The sequence below is a fragment of the Mustela nivalis genome (assembly GCF_964662115.1).
Source record: "Mustela nivalis genome assembly, chromosome: 11".
In the NCBI taxonomy this organism is placed as follows: Eukaryota; Metazoa; Chordata; class Mammalia; order Carnivora; family Mustelidae; genus Mustela; species Mustela nivalis.
This window is the reverse complement of record NC_139030.1, coordinates 68,109,084-68,127,329: the sequence shown is the minus strand read 5'-3', so window position 1 is coordinate 68,127,329 and position 18,246 is coordinate 68,109,084. Positions and strand designations below refer to the sequence as shown.

The 18,246-nt window shown below is 46.9% G+C and overlaps 2 protein-coding genes across 27 annotated transcripts in view; both read left to right on the top strand.

The window, feature by feature from the left end:
* Window positions 1–8,480, top strand: part of SEPTIN2 (septin 2) — a 33,812-nt gene extending 25,332 nt beyond the window's left edge. For 7 of the 8 annotated variants that reach the window (XM_082689697.1, XM_082689695.1, XM_082689690.1 and 4 more), the window contains 5 exons: window positions 31–176; window positions 1,564–1,647; window positions 3,300–3,357; window positions 4,697–4,799; window positions 6,433–8,480. In XM_082689697.1, coding sequence (XP_082545823.1) covers window positions 31–176; window positions 1,564–1,647; window positions 3,300–3,357; window positions 4,697–4,798 — 390 coding nt within the window. In that variant the 3' untranslated portion in view covers window position 4,799; window positions 6,433–8,480. The remainder of the gene's footprint in view (window positions 1–30; window positions 177–1,563; window positions 1,648–3,299; window positions 3,358–4,696; window positions 4,800–6,432) is intronic. The other variant, XM_082689691.1, reaches the window with a different exon arrangement.
* An 806-nt stretch (window positions 8,481–9,286) lies between these two features.
* The window catches only part of FARP2 (FERM, ARH/RhoGEF and pleckstrin domain protein 2), a 112,673-nt gene continuing 103,713 nt past the window's right edge, over window positions 9,287–18,246 (top strand). For all 19 annotated transcript variants that reach the window (XM_082689639.1, XM_082689640.1, XM_082689651.1 and 16 more), the window contains exon 1: window positions 9,287–9,399. The gene's annotated coding sequence lies outside the window, so the exon portion shown is untranslated. The remainder of the gene's footprint in view (window positions 9,400–18,246) is intronic.

Here is an 18,246-nt window from a genome sequence, read left to right as displayed (position 1 = left end):
AGCCTCTCTACCTGGTGTGTCTCTTTCTAGGCCAGTATCCCATTCTCTGTGGTTGGATCCAATCAGTTGATTGAAGCCAAGGGCAAGAAGGTCAGAGGCCGCCTCTACCCGTGGGGCGTTGTGGAGGTGGAGAACCCGGAGCACAACGACTTTTTGAAGCTGCGGACAATGCTCATGTAAGAACCCCGGGCGTCCCCGGGTGCTCCTGTGCTTCCCTATACGTCCCCGTGTGTCCCCTGGGCATCCCTGGGCATTCCCATGGGCAGTGTCGAGCACAGAGAGTGAAGCTTTTTGACTGCTGGGTGTGCGGGGGCCGCTGCAGCCTGTTGTGGAACAGGCTATTGTGGAAGGCCCTCCCTGGGAGCTCTCTGGGACTCACACTGCAGAACCCGCCTGTCCCTCTCGAGACCAAGTGCTTAGCACACCCTCTTCCCTAGTCTTCCAGCTCTCTTGACGCTGAAAGTAGACCAGATGTGCGCTGTGGCATGGCCACACTGAACATGGGGCCCCTCCTGCTCTGGGGGCAGATATTCAGGCTGGCTGCACAGTGGCCTCTCCACCCTTGGCCGCCACACATGACCATTTCAGGTCTGCCCCAGGCAGCTCTGAGGTTCTTCCGTGTGTTCTTAGCACCTACAACAGACCTAACTACAAAAGCAGACGTTTTCCTCTAAAAAGTGTTCATCTAAAAATGACAGTAGTTGATGCTATTCTTGAATCAAGAGGCATACAAAGAGTATTGCTGAAATCGAAGATCCCTTTACTCCATTAGAGAGTGGGTGATTTAGGTAAATTTCGAGTAACTGAAAATTGATTAAAACCACTGAAAATTGATTAAAAACAATTCAGTCACTGCATAGGAAGCTTGGGATGGGTTCTTGTGGTCACACTGCTGTTGTGGAGGCTGCAGATGGAGCCTTCCTGTGTGTTGTGTGTTTCTTAGAGCAAGCGAGAGCATGCCGGCCCCCTGCCTGCTCTCTATCCCTTTCCTCACGTTCTGAGCAGATGGAATATGTTACCTTTACTCATTCTTGGATGCTTAAGTATTTGAAAAAGCTGAGCCAAGAAAATGATAAATGTTTTCTGAGATGATTAGAAGATTTAAAGTCCTGTTTTTGGTTTATTCAAAATATTAGTGCTTCAATGTATGGTCTTTTCCATAGCTTAAATTAATGAAGTCTTTAAGCTGGAGAATTCAATTATATGAATTGCATGTTTTCCCTAAGTTCTTTCAGAAATGCATGTTCTGTTTCAGACATTGTTTACCTAGAATGATCTCCTAAAATCTTACCTGGGCACTGGTGATGGGCTCATGCAGAGCTTGGCAGCACCTGTAGGAGAGACTACTTGGAAGGGTCTCCTCTCCCAGTCCTGTGGGCTGTGCTTCCATCTGTTTTGGGGGGAGGGAGGAGAGAAAGCTGCACAGCCTCAGCTCCATATCCCAGATTCCAGCAACTTTGTGTACGATTCAGCAAGTAACAAGTGGGGTTTCGGCTGGTGGGGCTTCTCCCTGCCGACAGCTCCTACACACAGCCAGCCTTGCCCCACCCTTCTCTCTTCCAGCACCCACATGCAGGATCTCCAGGAGGTGACTCAGGACCTTCACTATGAAAACTTCCGCTCTGAGAGGCTCAAGAGAGGCGGCAGGTTGTTTCCCCCACCTCATGGCTGTCCCCTTCTCTCCATACTGTGTCACAGATTCACCCTGTCCTGCTGGGCTTTCCTGACTACACAGCACAATTTGGTTTCCTACTCAGAAGCTATTACTAGGCATTTGTTGCTAATGTCATCTTACCTTGTTTTCTGTAACCTGTCAAAGGTAACATGAACCATCAGCACGCAAAGAGCAGGTTTAGCTGGAAAGGCCAGAGATTGGTCTCAAGAACATCACCCTGTCTGTAAATGAGGGCAGACTTACGTGCCATTAAGAAAGGCAGCTCCAGGCGCCTGGGTGGCTAAGTTGGTTAAGAGACTGCCTCAGCTTAGGTCATGATCCCGGAATCTCGGGATCAAGTCCCGCATCGGACTCCCAGCTCCATGGGGAGTCTGCCTCTCTCTGACCTTACTCTCCTTTGTGTTCTCTCTCACTCTCTCTCAAATAAATAAATAAAATCTTTAAAAGAAAAAAGAAGGCAGCTCCACTCCTCAGAAATGCACACAGTGCCCTCACCTTTTCTCTTTCACCACTGTAATAGGTTTTATTCAAGATCTGTGTTTTGTGACCTGATTTCTGCCTGATCACATCCTGTCTCTGCTTAGCTTACGTATCAAGTGATCTGTATCATTTATAATAAGAATTTTCTGTACAGTGGTTGCTCCCACACTCCTGATCCACAGGAATCCGTTCCAAGACCCCTAGTGGGTGCCTAGAACTGAGGAGGATGCTGAAATTTATATGCACACCCCTATTTCCTGTACATTCCTGTCTATGATAAAGTTTAATCTCTAAATTGGGCACACGTGAGGGATTAACAACCACAGTAAAATGAAACCATTATAGCTGAGGCCTACCATCAGGGTTATATGAATGTGGTCTGTCTCTCAAAACCTCTTCTTGCCCTGTACTCACCCCTTTTTCTGTGATGATGTGCATATGGGGAGGAGACGGGTAAGGGACGGAGGCTCTGGGACACGGTGCTGGGATGCAGCACTGGGCTACTGCTTACCTTCTGACTGCCCTTCAGGAGGGTCATGTGTGTCCAATCCACGGCCTGGCACGGGGCATGGTAATCGCAGATCCAGGGGGTGGGCTGTGTTGTAATTTATTAAAATATTCACATTTTGGAAGTCTGGTGGATTTGTGTATATATACAGGGTGTATGTTAACGTTTGCTTAACCTTACCTGGGGACCAGGTATTAAGTAAGGTTTTAGAAGCCGATGTGGAAGGCAAATGTGCACTCATGAAGAGCTGTGTCCTCATCACTCAGGGCCTGCTCACCAGGCCTCCCCTGCTGGCCTCCTCGACCTGGATGCTAAGACCCTACTTCTTGTTCAAGTGTCTTTGTCTATTAAAACCTGTCCATCCCCCCGATGGCAGCTGCCACTCTTCAAGTAAGGAAAGACCAGAGTGTCCCACCCCTGCTTGGAGTTAGAAAAGTTTCTCAAATTCACCATCTTGTGCTGTGTTTTTTCTAATCTTTCTTTCTTATTCATTGGTGTTAGAAAAGTGATAAACAGGTAATTTTAAATACTTTTCTCAGAAATGTAAAGTGAAATTTTACTATGGGTATTTGTCATCAGAAATAACCAATTAAGTTTGTTACAATATTGTTAATTGTAATTTCTTTCAACTCTTAGGAAAGTGGAAAACGAGGACATGAATAAAGACCAGATCCTGTTGGAGAAGGAAGCAGAGGTAAGGAGAGAAGGATATTGTTGGTGTACATGCACAGATCATTACAGTTTTTCTTCCTTTTTTGAGAAGGAATATATTACATGTAATCTATTTTATTATGTGTACATCTGTATAGTATAGATATTGCTTTACACATGTTATCATTTGATTTTCAGTAGCCATTTAGAAGGAAAAACTTGGGAATAGTACAGATTTAGTGACTTTCGTCCCTAAAGCTTAGTGAATTTAGTAACTTAGTAAAGTACTCAAAATTCAGTCGTTTTTCTATTTATAGATAATAGATCTAGATAAGTTGGAAAATACAAAGAAAGAGACTGCCACTCATTAACAAAAATTTGAGAACTATGCAGGACTGATACAGAGAAGAAACTAGAAAATTCTCCTGGAAACAATTTTCAGAATTTAAATGGACACACGACGTTAAATTGCATGTTAATGACTTTAAATCGCCCATTGCAAAGATCACAGTTCTCTCTTAACTGAATGCCATTCCTGCAGAGTGGTTTGGTTTGTGAAGTTCTTCTGGGGGAGAGCTTGCTGAAATAGTTCCAACACTTGGTCTGGAGATGGGGAATGGAAAGTACAGGAGGCCCTGTGAATGCATACTGATGAGGGAGGGTTAGCTCCACTGCTCATAGAAATCCATTATGTGGCTTGGGCATGATGGGCTGATGGAATTCACATCCAGAAATGGGTCTGAAGTATGGAAAAGTGTCTGCGAGAGGTGGCATTGCAGTCTGTGGAATCCACACATATCCAGGAAACCCTCCAATGGGCCAGCCTTTGGAAAGAGAAGTAAGACTCACTTCTTGGACAAATTAATTCAATATGGATTAAAGTACCTAAATGTTAAAAACATGACTACAAAGCTACTTAAGAAAATTCAGGTCAATATTTTATGACCACATGCCTGGAGGCCTTTCTAAATCAGTGGAAACCATAGTCATGAACAGTGGTGAAGGTAGTGGAGAAGAGCCATCCACCCGGTGAGCAGTGGGCGCTTTGCTGCCCCTTAAGATAAGTTCCAGGCGCGGTCCACATCTGGGATTGGCAGCCCCTTTCCCACCGTTTAGGTCAAAAAGCATCTTTTGTTATCCTGTCTTTCTTAATTCTTCAGTTTGCTGCTAATTTCTGTTTCTTACTTCTGTTTATCATTGCTTAGTTTTCTATTGAGTTATTTGTTCTTTTACTGATTTATAAGAGTCCTTTGTGTGCTCTTTGTCATGTTTTGAGAAAGCCTGGCAGTTGAAATCTTAGAAATCTCACAGCGCCCCTAGAGGGTATCCAGGGATGACTGGCCTTGGGAACCAGTAACAAGTCCCCATGTCCTGTCCCGTAGCTCCGCCGCATGCAGGAGATGATCGCCAGGATGCAGGCGCAAATGCAGCTGCAGATGCAGGGTGGGGACGGTGACGGCGGGGCCCATGGCCATCATGTGTGAGGTAACGCAGGGGTTGGAGGGGGGTAGACTGTGTTTCCAGACGACGCGTACTCCCTCTTGTCTCACTAGTGTCTTGCATTTTGAAGTTCTTGGATTTGACTCTCGCTGGCATTCAAGGAGACCAGGCAGCTTCTAAAAAGTGGAAGCTCCTCTTCAGCTCTGCTTGTCTAGTAAAGATGTTAACAAAGACAAAGTAAATATCAAAATAACCTTTATTAGTCATGCAGTTAGAAACTTATTACAGCTGAAAACAGGGTTTTGAAGGTGTTATTAAAGCAGATTATGCAGACCAAAGGTAAAGATGGCGTAAAGCGGCAGATTAGGTCAGGTGGACCAGGGACCTCGAGGGGGATTGCTGACTTCTGCTGTCGCCGCAGTTCTCCATCCCACGACAGTCCGTGAGTTGTGGCAGATGCCTGGCCCAGTGTGCGCTGGCCTCCCTGTTTGAAGGGAATCTGCAGACACCAGGAAAAAATAAGTGTCTCTTCCCCTCTGTCCATTGGACAGGTGGGCATTCAGAGCTCTCTAGGTGACTGCTCTCCTTACCTTGCAGAGGAAGGACAGAGAGGTGAAGTCAAATACAGGCCAGAGGAGGAAGCAGCTATGTGTGGTTGGGGCTGAGGCACATGGCTCCCTAGAATAGAGATGCCTGGGGCTAGCAGACTGAGTGGATACTGGCCACAGGCACAGATCTGGGGACGGGAAGCTAGGGGTGCAGCTGCAGAGTCCACTACAGGTGCGGGGCTGACTGGAGGCAGGACGATGTGTGTGGTAAGAGGAGGGGATTTGGGGACATGAGTGAACTCAGGCTTCGCCAACATGGGGCAGGATTGGTGAGACAGAAGGCAGGGAGCCCCAACCCTGGGACATCCATCAGGAGTCCCCCATGGCAGACATGCAGGTGATAGAGGAAGGAGCTGCAGGGGTGTGTGGGAGTGCTGGCCACCAAAACAGCATCCTGCCCTTGGGGCTTGTGGGGAAAGGTCTCAAGTACATAGGAAGTACACAGATGCATGTGTTGGGTGTAACCAGTTACTAGAATGGGAATGTACGTGTAATCCCCCTTCCTGGGCCAGAGTTGGTTATTTATGTTCAGCATCATGTTGACACCTTAGAATAGTTGCAACAGTGTGTGCTGAGTCCACATAGCACCAATGAGGACACTGTGGTGTGCCAGGGTTTTAAGTTATTTGCCTGTACACCTTTAACCGGCGTGATGTCAGCACCGCCGACCCCATGAGGCTGAGTCTGCTTGAGCAGGTTTGGTGCCTGATGGCGAAAGCCCGGTGAGTTAGAAAGAAATGGGACTTCTGAGCAGTGGGGCTCCTTTGAGGCAGGCGGGGTGTCAGATGTTTGCTCATCTTCTCTGATCTTGCTGCCTCTCTAAATGTTAAAACTATGAAGTTATGAGGAATCGACTTTAGGTTTATACAACTGATTTATATTTTGCACACGCTGTAGTTTGGTGGTGCTCCTGGTTCCCAAGAGATGTTTTGATTTAGTTAACTCTGATCATAGCGGTCAACTTCTGCCCAGTTTGTGCTGTTTGTTACACAGAAAATGATGCTGTTAATGGTCATAGCAGTGAGCGTTGCACCACTTGCATTTAAACATGTTGTGTTGTGTTTTTCCAGAAAACGCTTTGCAAGACACAGAAAACATTCCGCATGAATTCTACAGCTGCGTGTTTCCGAGAGATCATTGGAAGGGTGCCCATCCACATTTTACAGTACCTGTGCCTGAGAATTTAATTTTTTTTTAAACTTTTGATGTGTTGTTTTGTATGAAGTGCTTTTAACATTTGTATTTCGTTGGTATGTTATACTTTATATTTTGTGAGGTGAACCTTGCATTTTTCATATTTCTTCCACCTTGACTAACCACTAATGTTGTAACTGATTTCCAGGATCAGTCATTATATGTAATTAACATTGAATTTCTTTGATTTGGCTGGCCTGACTAGTTGTTGAGGAGCACTCTTGATTTCATTTCTAGAACATCCGGACGTAGCCAGCCTGTGCCTGGGTGCTAGCAATGTGGACCCAGTGATGTGGAAAGATGAGCTGGCATCTGCAGGGCACTCACCTGCCAGGTCACCAGGATGGCGCTTCTCCCTTGCTTCACTTTGCTTCGAGCACAATACCTAAAACCAGTTTTGCTGCTATAATTCAATACTGTTAATTCATCTGCACATTTGCTTTTTTACCAAGTAAAACAGAGTTATTATCTAATACGGTATGTGTATACTTAAATAGCTCTTTTAAAAACAGGTAATCAGGGGCAAATTTTAAAGTCTTTGGCTTCTGATGCTAGGTCATTTTTTTAAGCTGCTCTGCAGAGAACACCACAAGCCACGTTTTGTAGTGTTCCCCACTGATACTGATAATACTCTGCTATGTCAGCGAGTGTCCATGAGCTTCAGTTTTCATATTACAGCAACAATTCTTACCCACACAGAGCCAATAAATGATTTTTACTCAACTAACATGAAAAGTAACTTTTTTAAGGAAAATTAATAAATGATATATTTAGAAACCAGCCTTTTTTATATTTTTCTATGCCACTCTCATGTGCTTTCTGTAACTATAGGTTTATAAGATCTGCCTCAGCAGTGAGAATTGGGGTTCTTTGGAGGGTAGCCCTCTGAACCCAGACCTGTCCTGGGCCCTGAGGCTCGTGACCCCATAATGCCTGAATGCCGAGTTGGCTTTCTTTTAACTGGTTCTCTAAAATTTTTAATAGTTTTCTGAAAGGCAGATAGGAGCAATCATTTTTCTGTGTGCAGACTGTTGTACATTTTCAGCTACCATCACATCCTTTGTTGTGTCGGGTGAGACTCAAAGACATTTCAAATCTGTGCCATAGTGTAGGACTGATCAATGCTACCAGTCCAATCGGTTTTCTGTGCTCTGTGGCCTTGGCCGCTCCCTTCCCTCCAGGGGCACTGAGGGGCTCTGGGGCTTGCTTCTTTCAGCATTTCTTCTGACACTAGGAAACTGGTCCCCAGAAAGTGACAGGTGAAAGGACACCTGGAGGGAGCAGGTGTTGGCTCCGTGTTTTCATTTAGCTCTAACAGGAGGGCAGAGATGCAGAAAATGCTTTACCTGAAGATGGGAAGAGTTTTTGCTTGGGCCAAAATAAAGTCACGTGGTCCAAAGGGGTTAGTCACAGAGGCGGGCTACAGACAGTAATCGGGTGTTCTCAAGAATTTTGTCTTCTCATTGTTGAATAAAGAGGCCTTAGGTTCAGGTACAGTCATATAAAGATCCATCAAGAGGAAATGTAAAGCGTTTGACTTTAGAGCACCTCCGTGTAAGGCCAGCTATCTGGGTTATGTTGGCATTAAGTACACTAGGAAAAGCCATTTAAAAGGTAGTGCTTGGGGCACAGTTGTGCGTGGTGGCTGCAGCTCCTGCCTGCCAAGTTTGCAAGAACTGCTAGGGCCAGCTGTTAATCACATGATAAGGGCTATTTGGGTGGGCAGACCTATATCCTCTCATGTCTATGGCCCCCTCTGTTTTGCTGCCCAAATCTAAAAACGTACTTTCACTTAGAGATAATTGTTTTACTAAAGGGTAATCTTTACCTATAGAAATGTATTTTGAAAACTTATTTCACACAGCAATTTTGTATCCATTGAAACTAACCTTTTATCAATAAAGCACTATTGTTTGGCTATTAAGTGAGGAGTTATTACTGGTTCTTTATGAAGGTGTGAAGTCTGCTCAGCTTTTCTAGCCTCCTCTTTTAGAAAATGTGATGAGTACGGCCAAGCCCCGGTGGTGAAACTCCTAAGAGGGGTCCCCTCAAGGATGAGCCCAAGTCAATCCTACATTTATCCCCTCGAGGACAGCGCGGGGCAGGACCCGCCCCTGCGGGCCAGTTGGGTAGGATCTTGAAGGATGCATAGGAATTCACTGAACCCTTAGAAGAAGGGGTGTGTGCGCCTGGTGGTCTCCCAGGAGTAGTGTCATATTTCCGTTCCCGGGTGGGGGGTCGTGAGGCTAAACAAGGCTGAGAGGACCATAGGCCTTCCCCACGCGGCCAGTCTCCACTGCACCATAGCCTCGCTGGGCCGTCAGTGGCCTTAGGCCACAGTCCAGGAGACCCCAGGAGTGCAATAAGGGTCGACTCCGGTGGCTGGCGGGCGGGGGCCGGGAGGAGAGGGGCTGCGCGGAGAGGGGCCGCGCCCAGAACCGCCCCCCGCCCGGCGAGCCAAACCCTGGCCCTCAGGCCGAAACTCCGCCCAAAGCTGAAGCCAACCTCCGGAGCCGAGCACCGCCCCACGAGGCGAGTCTCTGCTGATTAGCATTCGACTCCTCCAGTCCCCTCTCGCCCCGCCTCCTTCCAGTGTATTCACCAATCATAATTCTGTGCTGCGCCGCAGGGCCGCGGGCCGTAGAGGCCCTGCCCCAGAGGCTCGCAGGCCAATCGGCAGCGCGTCCGCGGGGGTGGAGGCGGGCCCAGGCGGGGCACGCGGCGCGGGGCGGGGCTTGCGGCGCGGAGGCGGCCCGCGGGCAGTCGGGCGCGGCGGTAGTGAGCGGGAGGAGCTGGCGCAACCCGAAGGCCGCTGCGGGCGACGGCGCGGGCCGGGTCGGCGGGTGAGGACGGAGGGCTCAGGGAGCACGCTGGGCCGCGGGTGGGCGGGCGGGAACGCGGGGGCGGCGGGCGGAGGCCGGACTGGCACTGAGGCCCGCGGTGGCCGGGCGCCTCAGGACAGTGGTCCACCCGCGGAGTCCGCGCCCGGGCTCCGGAGGCCTTCCAGTTGGCTGGCGGGGCCCGTGAGTGCGGAGACCGCCGCCGGCGGCAGCGTGGAGGCCCAAGGGCGGGCCGGACAGGGTCTCGCGTGGAGGCCCGAGGAGGGGTCGCGGTGGGGTCGGCCCGGGGGCGTCTCGGGTGGAAGCCGGGGTGGGGGCGGGTATCGACCCGGGGGGCGTCCCGAGTGGAAGTCGGGGGGCGGGGGAGCGGCCCGGGGGGCGTCCTGAGTGAGGGTCCGAGGGGACGAGGTCTGTCCGGGGGGCGTCCTGCGTGGAAGCTGGGTGAGGGGGGTGGAGTCAGGGGTGGGTCTGCGGCGGGGGGAGGGCGTGTCTGCCGTGGAGCCCCGGGGGAGGGTCCAGAAGGGTCCTGCATGGAGGCCCTGGAGTGTCTCCCTGGGGAGCGTCCCGCGTGGAGGCCCACGCAGAGCCACAGGTGGAAGCTCAGACTGGTTGAAACCACACCCTTTTTGGCCTTTACGTCAATTGTATCTTAAAGGTGGGGATAAGGTGTTAATGGTTTTAGTCCACTAAGGTCTAGAAATAATCCTAAGGCATTGGGGAGGCATCCGAAGTTAAATTGGGACCAGAATATGGCCCAGTGCATCCCACAAGCACTTTTTCCATTTGTGCTGATGGCCACAGACTCCAGTGGCCTCTCAGGTGCTAGTCAGTAGTGGCTGGGAAAAACAAATTCAATTTTGTGTGGAGGGAAATAATGTCAGTACATAGTGTAAGGAGACGATGGAAAGATTTAAAACCTAGGGCTAAATCTTTAAAGGGTGGTTTTTCTTTCTCCATCTGTTTTGTTTCCATGGACTACTGTGGATAGTTTGATAGCTATCAAACTAATCCAACGGGAGGCGTTGGATTAGAATGTTGGTTCCGTGCAGACTGTGTGAGGACAGACAGCACAGATTTTCTCTCTGCCAGAGAGATGGGACAAGACATTTGAGGTAGGAAGGCATGGAGTAACCTTTGCTTGTGGACCAAATATGACTGATTTTGTGCATCCGCTGTTTGTGGGACGTGTGTGAGTCCCTGTACAGCAAAAGGGAGAATTCTGTGATAGGGGTCTTGAGGAGCTACCAGCTTCAGGCTGGTGATTTTATTTGGTTCTCTCCCAGTCTGGGAAGGAGACCTGGCCAGGTCTCACTGCCCTGTGTGAAAGCAGAGGAAGTGGAGGGACCGGTTTGGGGTCACACCCTGGCCGTGCTGCTTCTATGTCTGCCTTACTGCAGACTCTCATTGCCCCGTTGGCTCTGAGCTGTCCAGACTAGATGCTGATGTGCTGTTTCCCCAACTACCAGTTTACTGGCGCGCTTATATGCGGGGCCTGCCTTTCAGAGTAGACTTTCAGGGTCCTTCTGTACTAATTCATTTCCCAAAAAAGGAAGTGTATGTGATCTAGTCATTTGTCTCTGTTCCATACTGATAAAGTGGGGTTAAAATTTAGCTACCTCATATGGTGGTTATGAGGACTCAGTGTCTATAGATGAGCTGTTTATAGGTGTCTAGCACACAACAAGTGCTTAATGAACATTAACCACTGCATCGTAAGGTGGAAAAACAACCCTAGCACATCGTTGAGCCAAGTGGGCAGGATTCCCCCACTGCTTTGGGGGAAAGATAGGACCTGATTGGCGTAATGCCTTCTGTCCAGACAGCCTGGCTTCTGGTCACCTCAGTACCTCCTCAGTAGTCAGACAGTAACAGTTCTCTTTCTGCTGCTTTTCAGTTTTGTTCCTATTTTTCCTTTACCCATTTTCTTATCAGCTTACCACCTGCCCCTTTCACTCAGTGGTTCGTGAGCATCCTACATGCAGCAGTGGTGGTGAGCATGCACGAAAGCACACTATAAAGTTGACTGTCCAGGTGAGGTCACTTGGGTCGTGCTCTGAGATCTAAGTGTCCAGGGCATCAGGGGATTGTGGTGTATTTTTCTACTCCAGGTTTTACCTTGGCAACAGGGAGTCAAAAAAGTGGGAGTTACACAAAACTTAATATGATAAAGCCCAGTGTTTGGTGGGTTTCCGGGGATTGTTACACTGGTGGTGATGCTGTAAATTAGTCTGCTCTTTCTGGGGAGCAACTAGGAGTATATGGTAAAGATTTTCATTTTGGAATCCCAGTTTTGAAAACAAACTCTGATTGATACGCAGTTCCTGTCAGTAGAGTCATGATAGAGTACTCCACAACCAGTAAACATGTTCTGGCAATCTTGTTCCTGTCCTTCCCTCTAGACAAAATTTGAAACATTTGGTCTATGGAAATCTGTTCAAAAACGTGCCTTAACCAAAAAGGCGAAAGCAGGGTACACAGCGGTTATACTATGGTAAAATCTGTGAAGACGTGGATAAGGATGAGAAGGGATGTTAGTCATATAAGTATTTTTATTTTAGGGTTCCCCCCCACAAACTGGTGTTTTAATTTATAGTCATTTTGAAAAGCAAAAATCAGAAGGTGCTTTAATATAGAATGTGGTGATGACTCTCCCAGCTGCAGGACAGAAGGGAACATCCTATGTTATAGTACCTTTTTATTTTTACTTTTCAGAACGACTATAAATTAAAATACCAGTTTGTGTGTGGTGGGGGGTGGGAGGCGGAGCAATCCCATGACACTAGAATACACCGAGAGGAGATAGCACACTGTGGAGTCAGGGTTAGGTTGAGGCCGCCTGCAGAGCTGAGTACCGTCATTAAGTCACTAACCTTTCTGAGGCAGAGTCCTTCATTTGTGTGATGGGAGTCATGAAGATTATTAAATGAGATGATGTTGGCAAGGATGTGGTGTGACCTCCTAGCAGTGGTCATCCCTTGGGACTCTGTGGCTCTTGCAGTATGCGCCAGGAGAGTCTTTAGGCCTGACACAGATGCCCTCTTGTGGAGGCCTTCTCCCTCTCTTGCCACCCACCAAATTCCTGTCTGCCAGCCTAGATTTCCTTTCTCAGTGGTGCCCACCATCATTAACACACTTCTTCTGTCTTCTCCCACTGTGATAAGGGGGTGTTCTCGCCCATAAACTCCCATGCTTTTACATACTTAGACTTTTTTGGTACTGAGTCGATCCTCAATAAATGCTTGAATGAATTAATCAAATTTCATTTCGGGCAAGGGCAGATGCCAACTTTTCTAGGTCCTGAAGCTTATACAGTTTGGGGGAGGTAGCCTCTTTTAGAAAAAGAATATAATGGAGGTGTCTGGGTAACGCCATCTGTTGGGCATTCAGCTTAGGTTGTGATTTCAGGGTCATGAGACGAATCCCCTGAGTTGGGCTCTGAGCATGGAGTCTTCTTGGGACTCTGTCCTTCTCTCCCACCCATTTGCTCTCTCCCGTGAACTTCCTTTCTCAAAAAAATAATTTTTTTCTTTTAAAGAATACAATGTTATAATAATTAGCTGGAAAGTGAGTATTTACTTAGAATGAGAAAAAGTTCTACATTTGAAAAAGCTAATAATAAGAACAATAAATAGCATAAAAGTAGCCTGTGTCCTTGGAGATCACCTCTTCACATGACAGAGAATAGGAAGAGTTCAGTGATCCCTCTAGCATAGTTGACCACAAATTTTTGATAGTTAGGATGCATGAAACATGATTACATCTGTAGATAATATGTTTGCTGTTTCTAGTATAGCTACAGGTTTGTGTCTCAGAAAAGCAGGAGTTCTGATAAATTCTGTTTTGTATAATTCCATTAAAAAAAAGTGAAAGGAAAATGGTGATACATTTATAATTATACTACAACTTTAACAGTTATTTTTATGACAACCCCAGTTTTGTTTATTGGGTACTAATCTCTCTGGTTACAGTTTTAACAGGTCTGATGATCATTTTCCCACAGATGAGCATCTGGCTCGCCATATTTCAAACCTTTTTCTTTCCCATAGCCCACACACCTCCACTGTTGGGCACCATTGGATCTGTACAGGCTGCCACAGAACCCAAGCCCTGTACTTTTGTTTCACATGCCTCTGGTGGGCAGGCATAGTGGGTGACATCAGTGTCCCTAGAAGCTCTACCTGCACTGAGATGGGTGGGGATAAGTGTACATAAGTAATTGAAAACATAAGTACATCCCACTAAATCCAAACTAAATGTGTCCCCAACTCATTTTGCCCTTAGCTGCATCCCCAAAATGCCGACAGTCCCTCTGAGCTGCCTGATGTAAAGGGAATGATATTGTAGTAGAAAAAGGCAGCAACCTTAGTTGATTGCAGTTAGAATGTATTCTGTCAGTCCTACAAAAGGCCACAACCATAGGCACACTTTGCTAAGGCCTTTCCTGGGACTGGGGAAGAAGCCAGTGCATGTGGGGGGCCCAGAAGCTGGAAGCGGAATAGCTTTAGAGTCAAGAGGCTTTTGCAGGGGCAGTTCTGGCCCTTGGCTTGATGCCAGATGATACAGTAGTAGAGGCACGAGACAGGTGAGGGTGCTCAGTGCATCTCCCAGTGCCTAGTGGGAGTGTGTGTGGGAAGAAAGAAGCAACACTACGGAATTTGACAAATTGTTTAAATTTTACTAGGCTTTATTAACTCTTGTCTCCTTCATAATTAAAGTCCCAGGTGCTTTGGTGTAGTAGTTAATAAGGTGAATGTTGGGGGAACAAGTCTCAATACCTAAACAAGAAATTGATTCCAGAGAGTGCTTAAAAATATTTTTATTTTGCTGAACTGTTGTAGAAAGAACAAGCATAACTCCTAGCGGAAAGACAGTAGTTATTGCAGCTTTCTCCTGGAAGGGGAGCAGTGACTACCATAGGTAATCCCAACCAGTTAAGACTTCTGAAGTAGGTAGTATTACGCGGTAGCCTGCAGAGAAGCCTTCTGATTTCAGAAGTAACATATACTCATCGCTGGAGGCAATGTGAAAAATACAGAACATTGGAAAAAGAAAGAAAATCAAACTTTCCTCTCCCAAAGATAACCACTATAAACATGTTTTAAAATGCATGGATGTCAAGTTCTGGTTCCTGGAAGATGGAATAAACCCACTCCAGGCTGTCTCCCCTGCCCTGACCCTGGCTCTAAAGGCCGGAAAGCTGCATGGAGCCAGCATTTGAAGACTTTGACAGATAAATAGTGACAGAAGGATTGGAAACAGAGGCCACTGCACCAGCAAGGAGTTTCCTGTTTTTCCTCCAGGATTCCTTAGCCCAGTCTGAGGGTATCTGAAAGCCACAGGTGGGCCCCAGGTGCAAACAGAGAGTGCTATAGGGAAAGCCTTCTACTTTGAGCTGCAGGAGAGAATGGGATAAGGCTGCTGTTTTCCTCCCCTCTCCCCTGTCTTCTGGTCAGGCTGTGACACCTAGAGCCTGCAGATACTTGAACTCTGAGCGAGTTGAGAGGAATCCCCCATTGCTTTTTTTCTGTCGCTCCTCCTCCTGTTTTTTGGTCCCAGGCAAGGGCACAGGCAAAGAAGGTACGCAGCGGAGCAGGTAACTGAAGCCCCAGGTTTCTGGCTGGAGGAATAAGAAGGGTGCACTCCAGGGAGACTGGGATAGGAAAAAGGTCAGCAAAGTGACACCTGAGGTTGCTTTTGAAACTTAGGGCCTCACCACTGAGCCATGCACATGTGGGTCTGACTCTGAACAAGCTAGCTTGCCAGGGACTTTGGGAACTCAACTGAGGGGTGGGCCACAGCCTTGGAGCCAAGCTGGCCACTGAGCGATGATGCTCGGGGAGGACACAGCCTCTGAACATGAAGCTGATGCTGCGTCCACTGCCTGCATCTGGACCCCAGGCAGGCTCATGTCTGCTAAAGCAGAAACACCAGCATTCTCCATGGGGTTTAAACAAGACCCATCAGCTCATAACACAAGTATTAAGATGTCCACGATCCAATCCAGAATTACCCAGCATGCACAGAACTAGGCAGACACCCCCTCAGAAGACAAGATAAGTGAAAACCAAGTGGATACAGGTGTTGCCGTTTCCTGATAGAGACTTGGGGGTAGCAGAATTTTGGCTCCGATGACCTTCACTCCCTGATGGTACTTCTAGGAATATGGGATGTTACAGCAGTAGCTGATGCCAGCAGGGATGGGGGTCTAAAGTCCTCTACCCAGGCAGCTGAATGGGCCCAGAAATGCATTTTCCAGAGCATCCACAGCAGCTGTCTCTTTGTGCAGGCCTTGTGAGACCCTAGGTAGAGTGCTCTGCTGGCTTATACTGACCCAAATTTCTGACCCATGGAGACTGCGATGGTAGGAGGCCTTTATTTAAGCTGCAGTAAAAACTAAAACACACTTTAAACCAGCTGTTATTAAAATGTCCCAAGAAGTAAGGGTACTCTTGAAACAAATGGAAAGATAGAAAGTAAGCAAAAAAGCCGACATTCTGAAGAAACCAGTGGGAATTTTAGAACAGATAAATACAGTAACTGACAAAATAGAGGTGACAGAGGGTGGAGTGAACTTTTGATGCAGAGATGTACAATTTTTAAAGTCAAGTTGTTTTTCGTTTTTAATCTTAAAGAATTTGGACACTGGGTGCTAGTCCTTTGTCCATGGGTTGGAACTGTGGCTTTCAGCAAGCCGCTCTGTTCTTGGGCTTAGATTTCTCATGGAAAATAAGGGGCTGGGCCAGCATTTCAGTGTACACACACATTCTTCCTCCCACCTGTAGACTATACCGAGGGCTTTGTGGATCCTTAATTACCCTGAAAATTGTTGCTAGGTCTCTTGTTTTTTCTTTTTTCTTTCATTTTTTTTTAAACTCATGGAAAATTCCACACATTCACAAAAGTCCATATATAAGAACCAGCTCCAGTAATCAATATATGGGCAATTGTGGTTTTTTGGGGTGGGAGCCATTATCCCCTTCAGTGATTCCTTCCTCAGTGGATTATTTTAAAGTAAATCTTAGGCATGATTCCACTTTATCCATAAATAGTTTAGTATGTATCTCTAAGAGAGGGACTTTCCCCCTTCATATATATACAATACCATTAAAACATAAAGGAAATAAGCAGGATTTATTAAATCATGTAATATCCAGGAAGTGCTCAGATTTCATTGATTGTTCCACAAATACTTGAATCAGGATTCAAATAAGGTTCACGGGTAGCATTTGGCAGACAACATCTTTTATCAGTTTCTATCCTCTCCCCCATTTTTCTTTTTTTTTTTTTAAGTGCCATTTATTGAAAAAATTAGATCATTTTTCACGTAGAATTTGCCACAGTGTGGTTTTTACTTGTAGTCTTTTTAATCCTGAGGTTGTATTTCACTGATGGGCAGTGAGGTTACTGAATTTGAAAGTCACTTGGATTAATTCCTGTTGTAATTTAGCTACTGTCTTAATGTACAGTGAGGGTCATTTGTTTCATTTGGATTGAGTTTTGGGGCTTGCTGTTCTAAGACACTGATTTCATGCTGCTTTCTAATCATGTAAAACGTCCCATGAGGTTCCCAGGTCAACCCAAGGAAACCCTGCACACTGGAAGAAAGGTTTCCAGGGCTGACTTCCCAGTGCCTTCCGGCCCACGACAGCCGCTGTCCGGTTTGGTTTATCCTCCATTGTTGTTTGAAGATAGGCAAAAACATGTTTCTACAGTTCTTTCATTCACTGCACACTGAAGAAGCATAGAGAGAGGAGCATCTGGGGGGCTCAGTCAGTCAAGCGTCTGCCTTCAGCTCAGGTCAGGAATCCTAGGGTTCTGGGATCAAGTCCCATGTCGGGCTCCCTGCTCAGTGGAGAATCTGGTTTCCCTCAGCCCCTCCCTGCAGCTTGTGTGTGCACTCTCTCTCCCTCCCTTTTTCTCTCTCTCTCAAATAAATAAATAAAATCTTTTTTAAGAAAAGAAGAAGAAGTATAGAGATCCTGCTTTTTGTTTATGACGACTTTGGTGTTCAGTTGGGCAGCTTTACACCAAAGAAAAAAGTATTGAGAATCAGTCAGTTATCCAGATTGTTTCAGCTCTTAAAACTTTATTTTTGGGGGGGTGGGGGCTGAGTGGCTCAGTGGGTTAAGCCTCTGCTTTCAGCTCAGGTCATGGTCTCAGGGTCCTGAGATCGAGCCTCACATCGGGCTCTCTGCTCAGCAAGGAGCCTGCTTCCTCCTCTTTCTCTGCCTGCCTCTCTGCCTATTTGTGATCTCTGTCAAATAAATAAATAAAATCTTAAAAAATAAAACAAAAAAACCTTTATTTTTCAGGGCAAAACTGCCTTCAGTTCAAGTCATGATCCCTTAGTCCTGGGATCGAGTCCTGCATCAGGCTCCCTGCTCAGTGGGGAGTGTGCCTCTCCCTCTGTCTCTCACCCAGCTCATGTTCTCACTCTCTCTCTCAAATAAATGGATAAAAATCTTTTTTTTTTTAAGATTTTATTTATTTGACAGATCACAAGTAGGCAGAGAGGGAGGCAGAGAAAGACGAGGAGGCAGGCTGCCCGCTGAACAGAAAGCCCGATGCGAGGCTTGACCCCAGGACCCTGGGATCATGACCTTAGCTGAAGGCAGAAGCTTTTTTTTTTTTTTTTTAAGATTTTATTTATTTATTTGAGAGAGAGTGAGGGAGAGCATGAGAGGGGAGAAGGTCAGAGGGAGAAGCAGACTCCCCATGGAGCTGGGAGCCTGATGTGGGACTTGATCCTGGGACTCCAGGCTCATGACCTGTGCCAAAGGCAGTTGGTTGAGCGTCTGACTCTGGACCTCAGCTTAGGTCTTGATCGCAGGGTCATAAATTCAAGGCCCA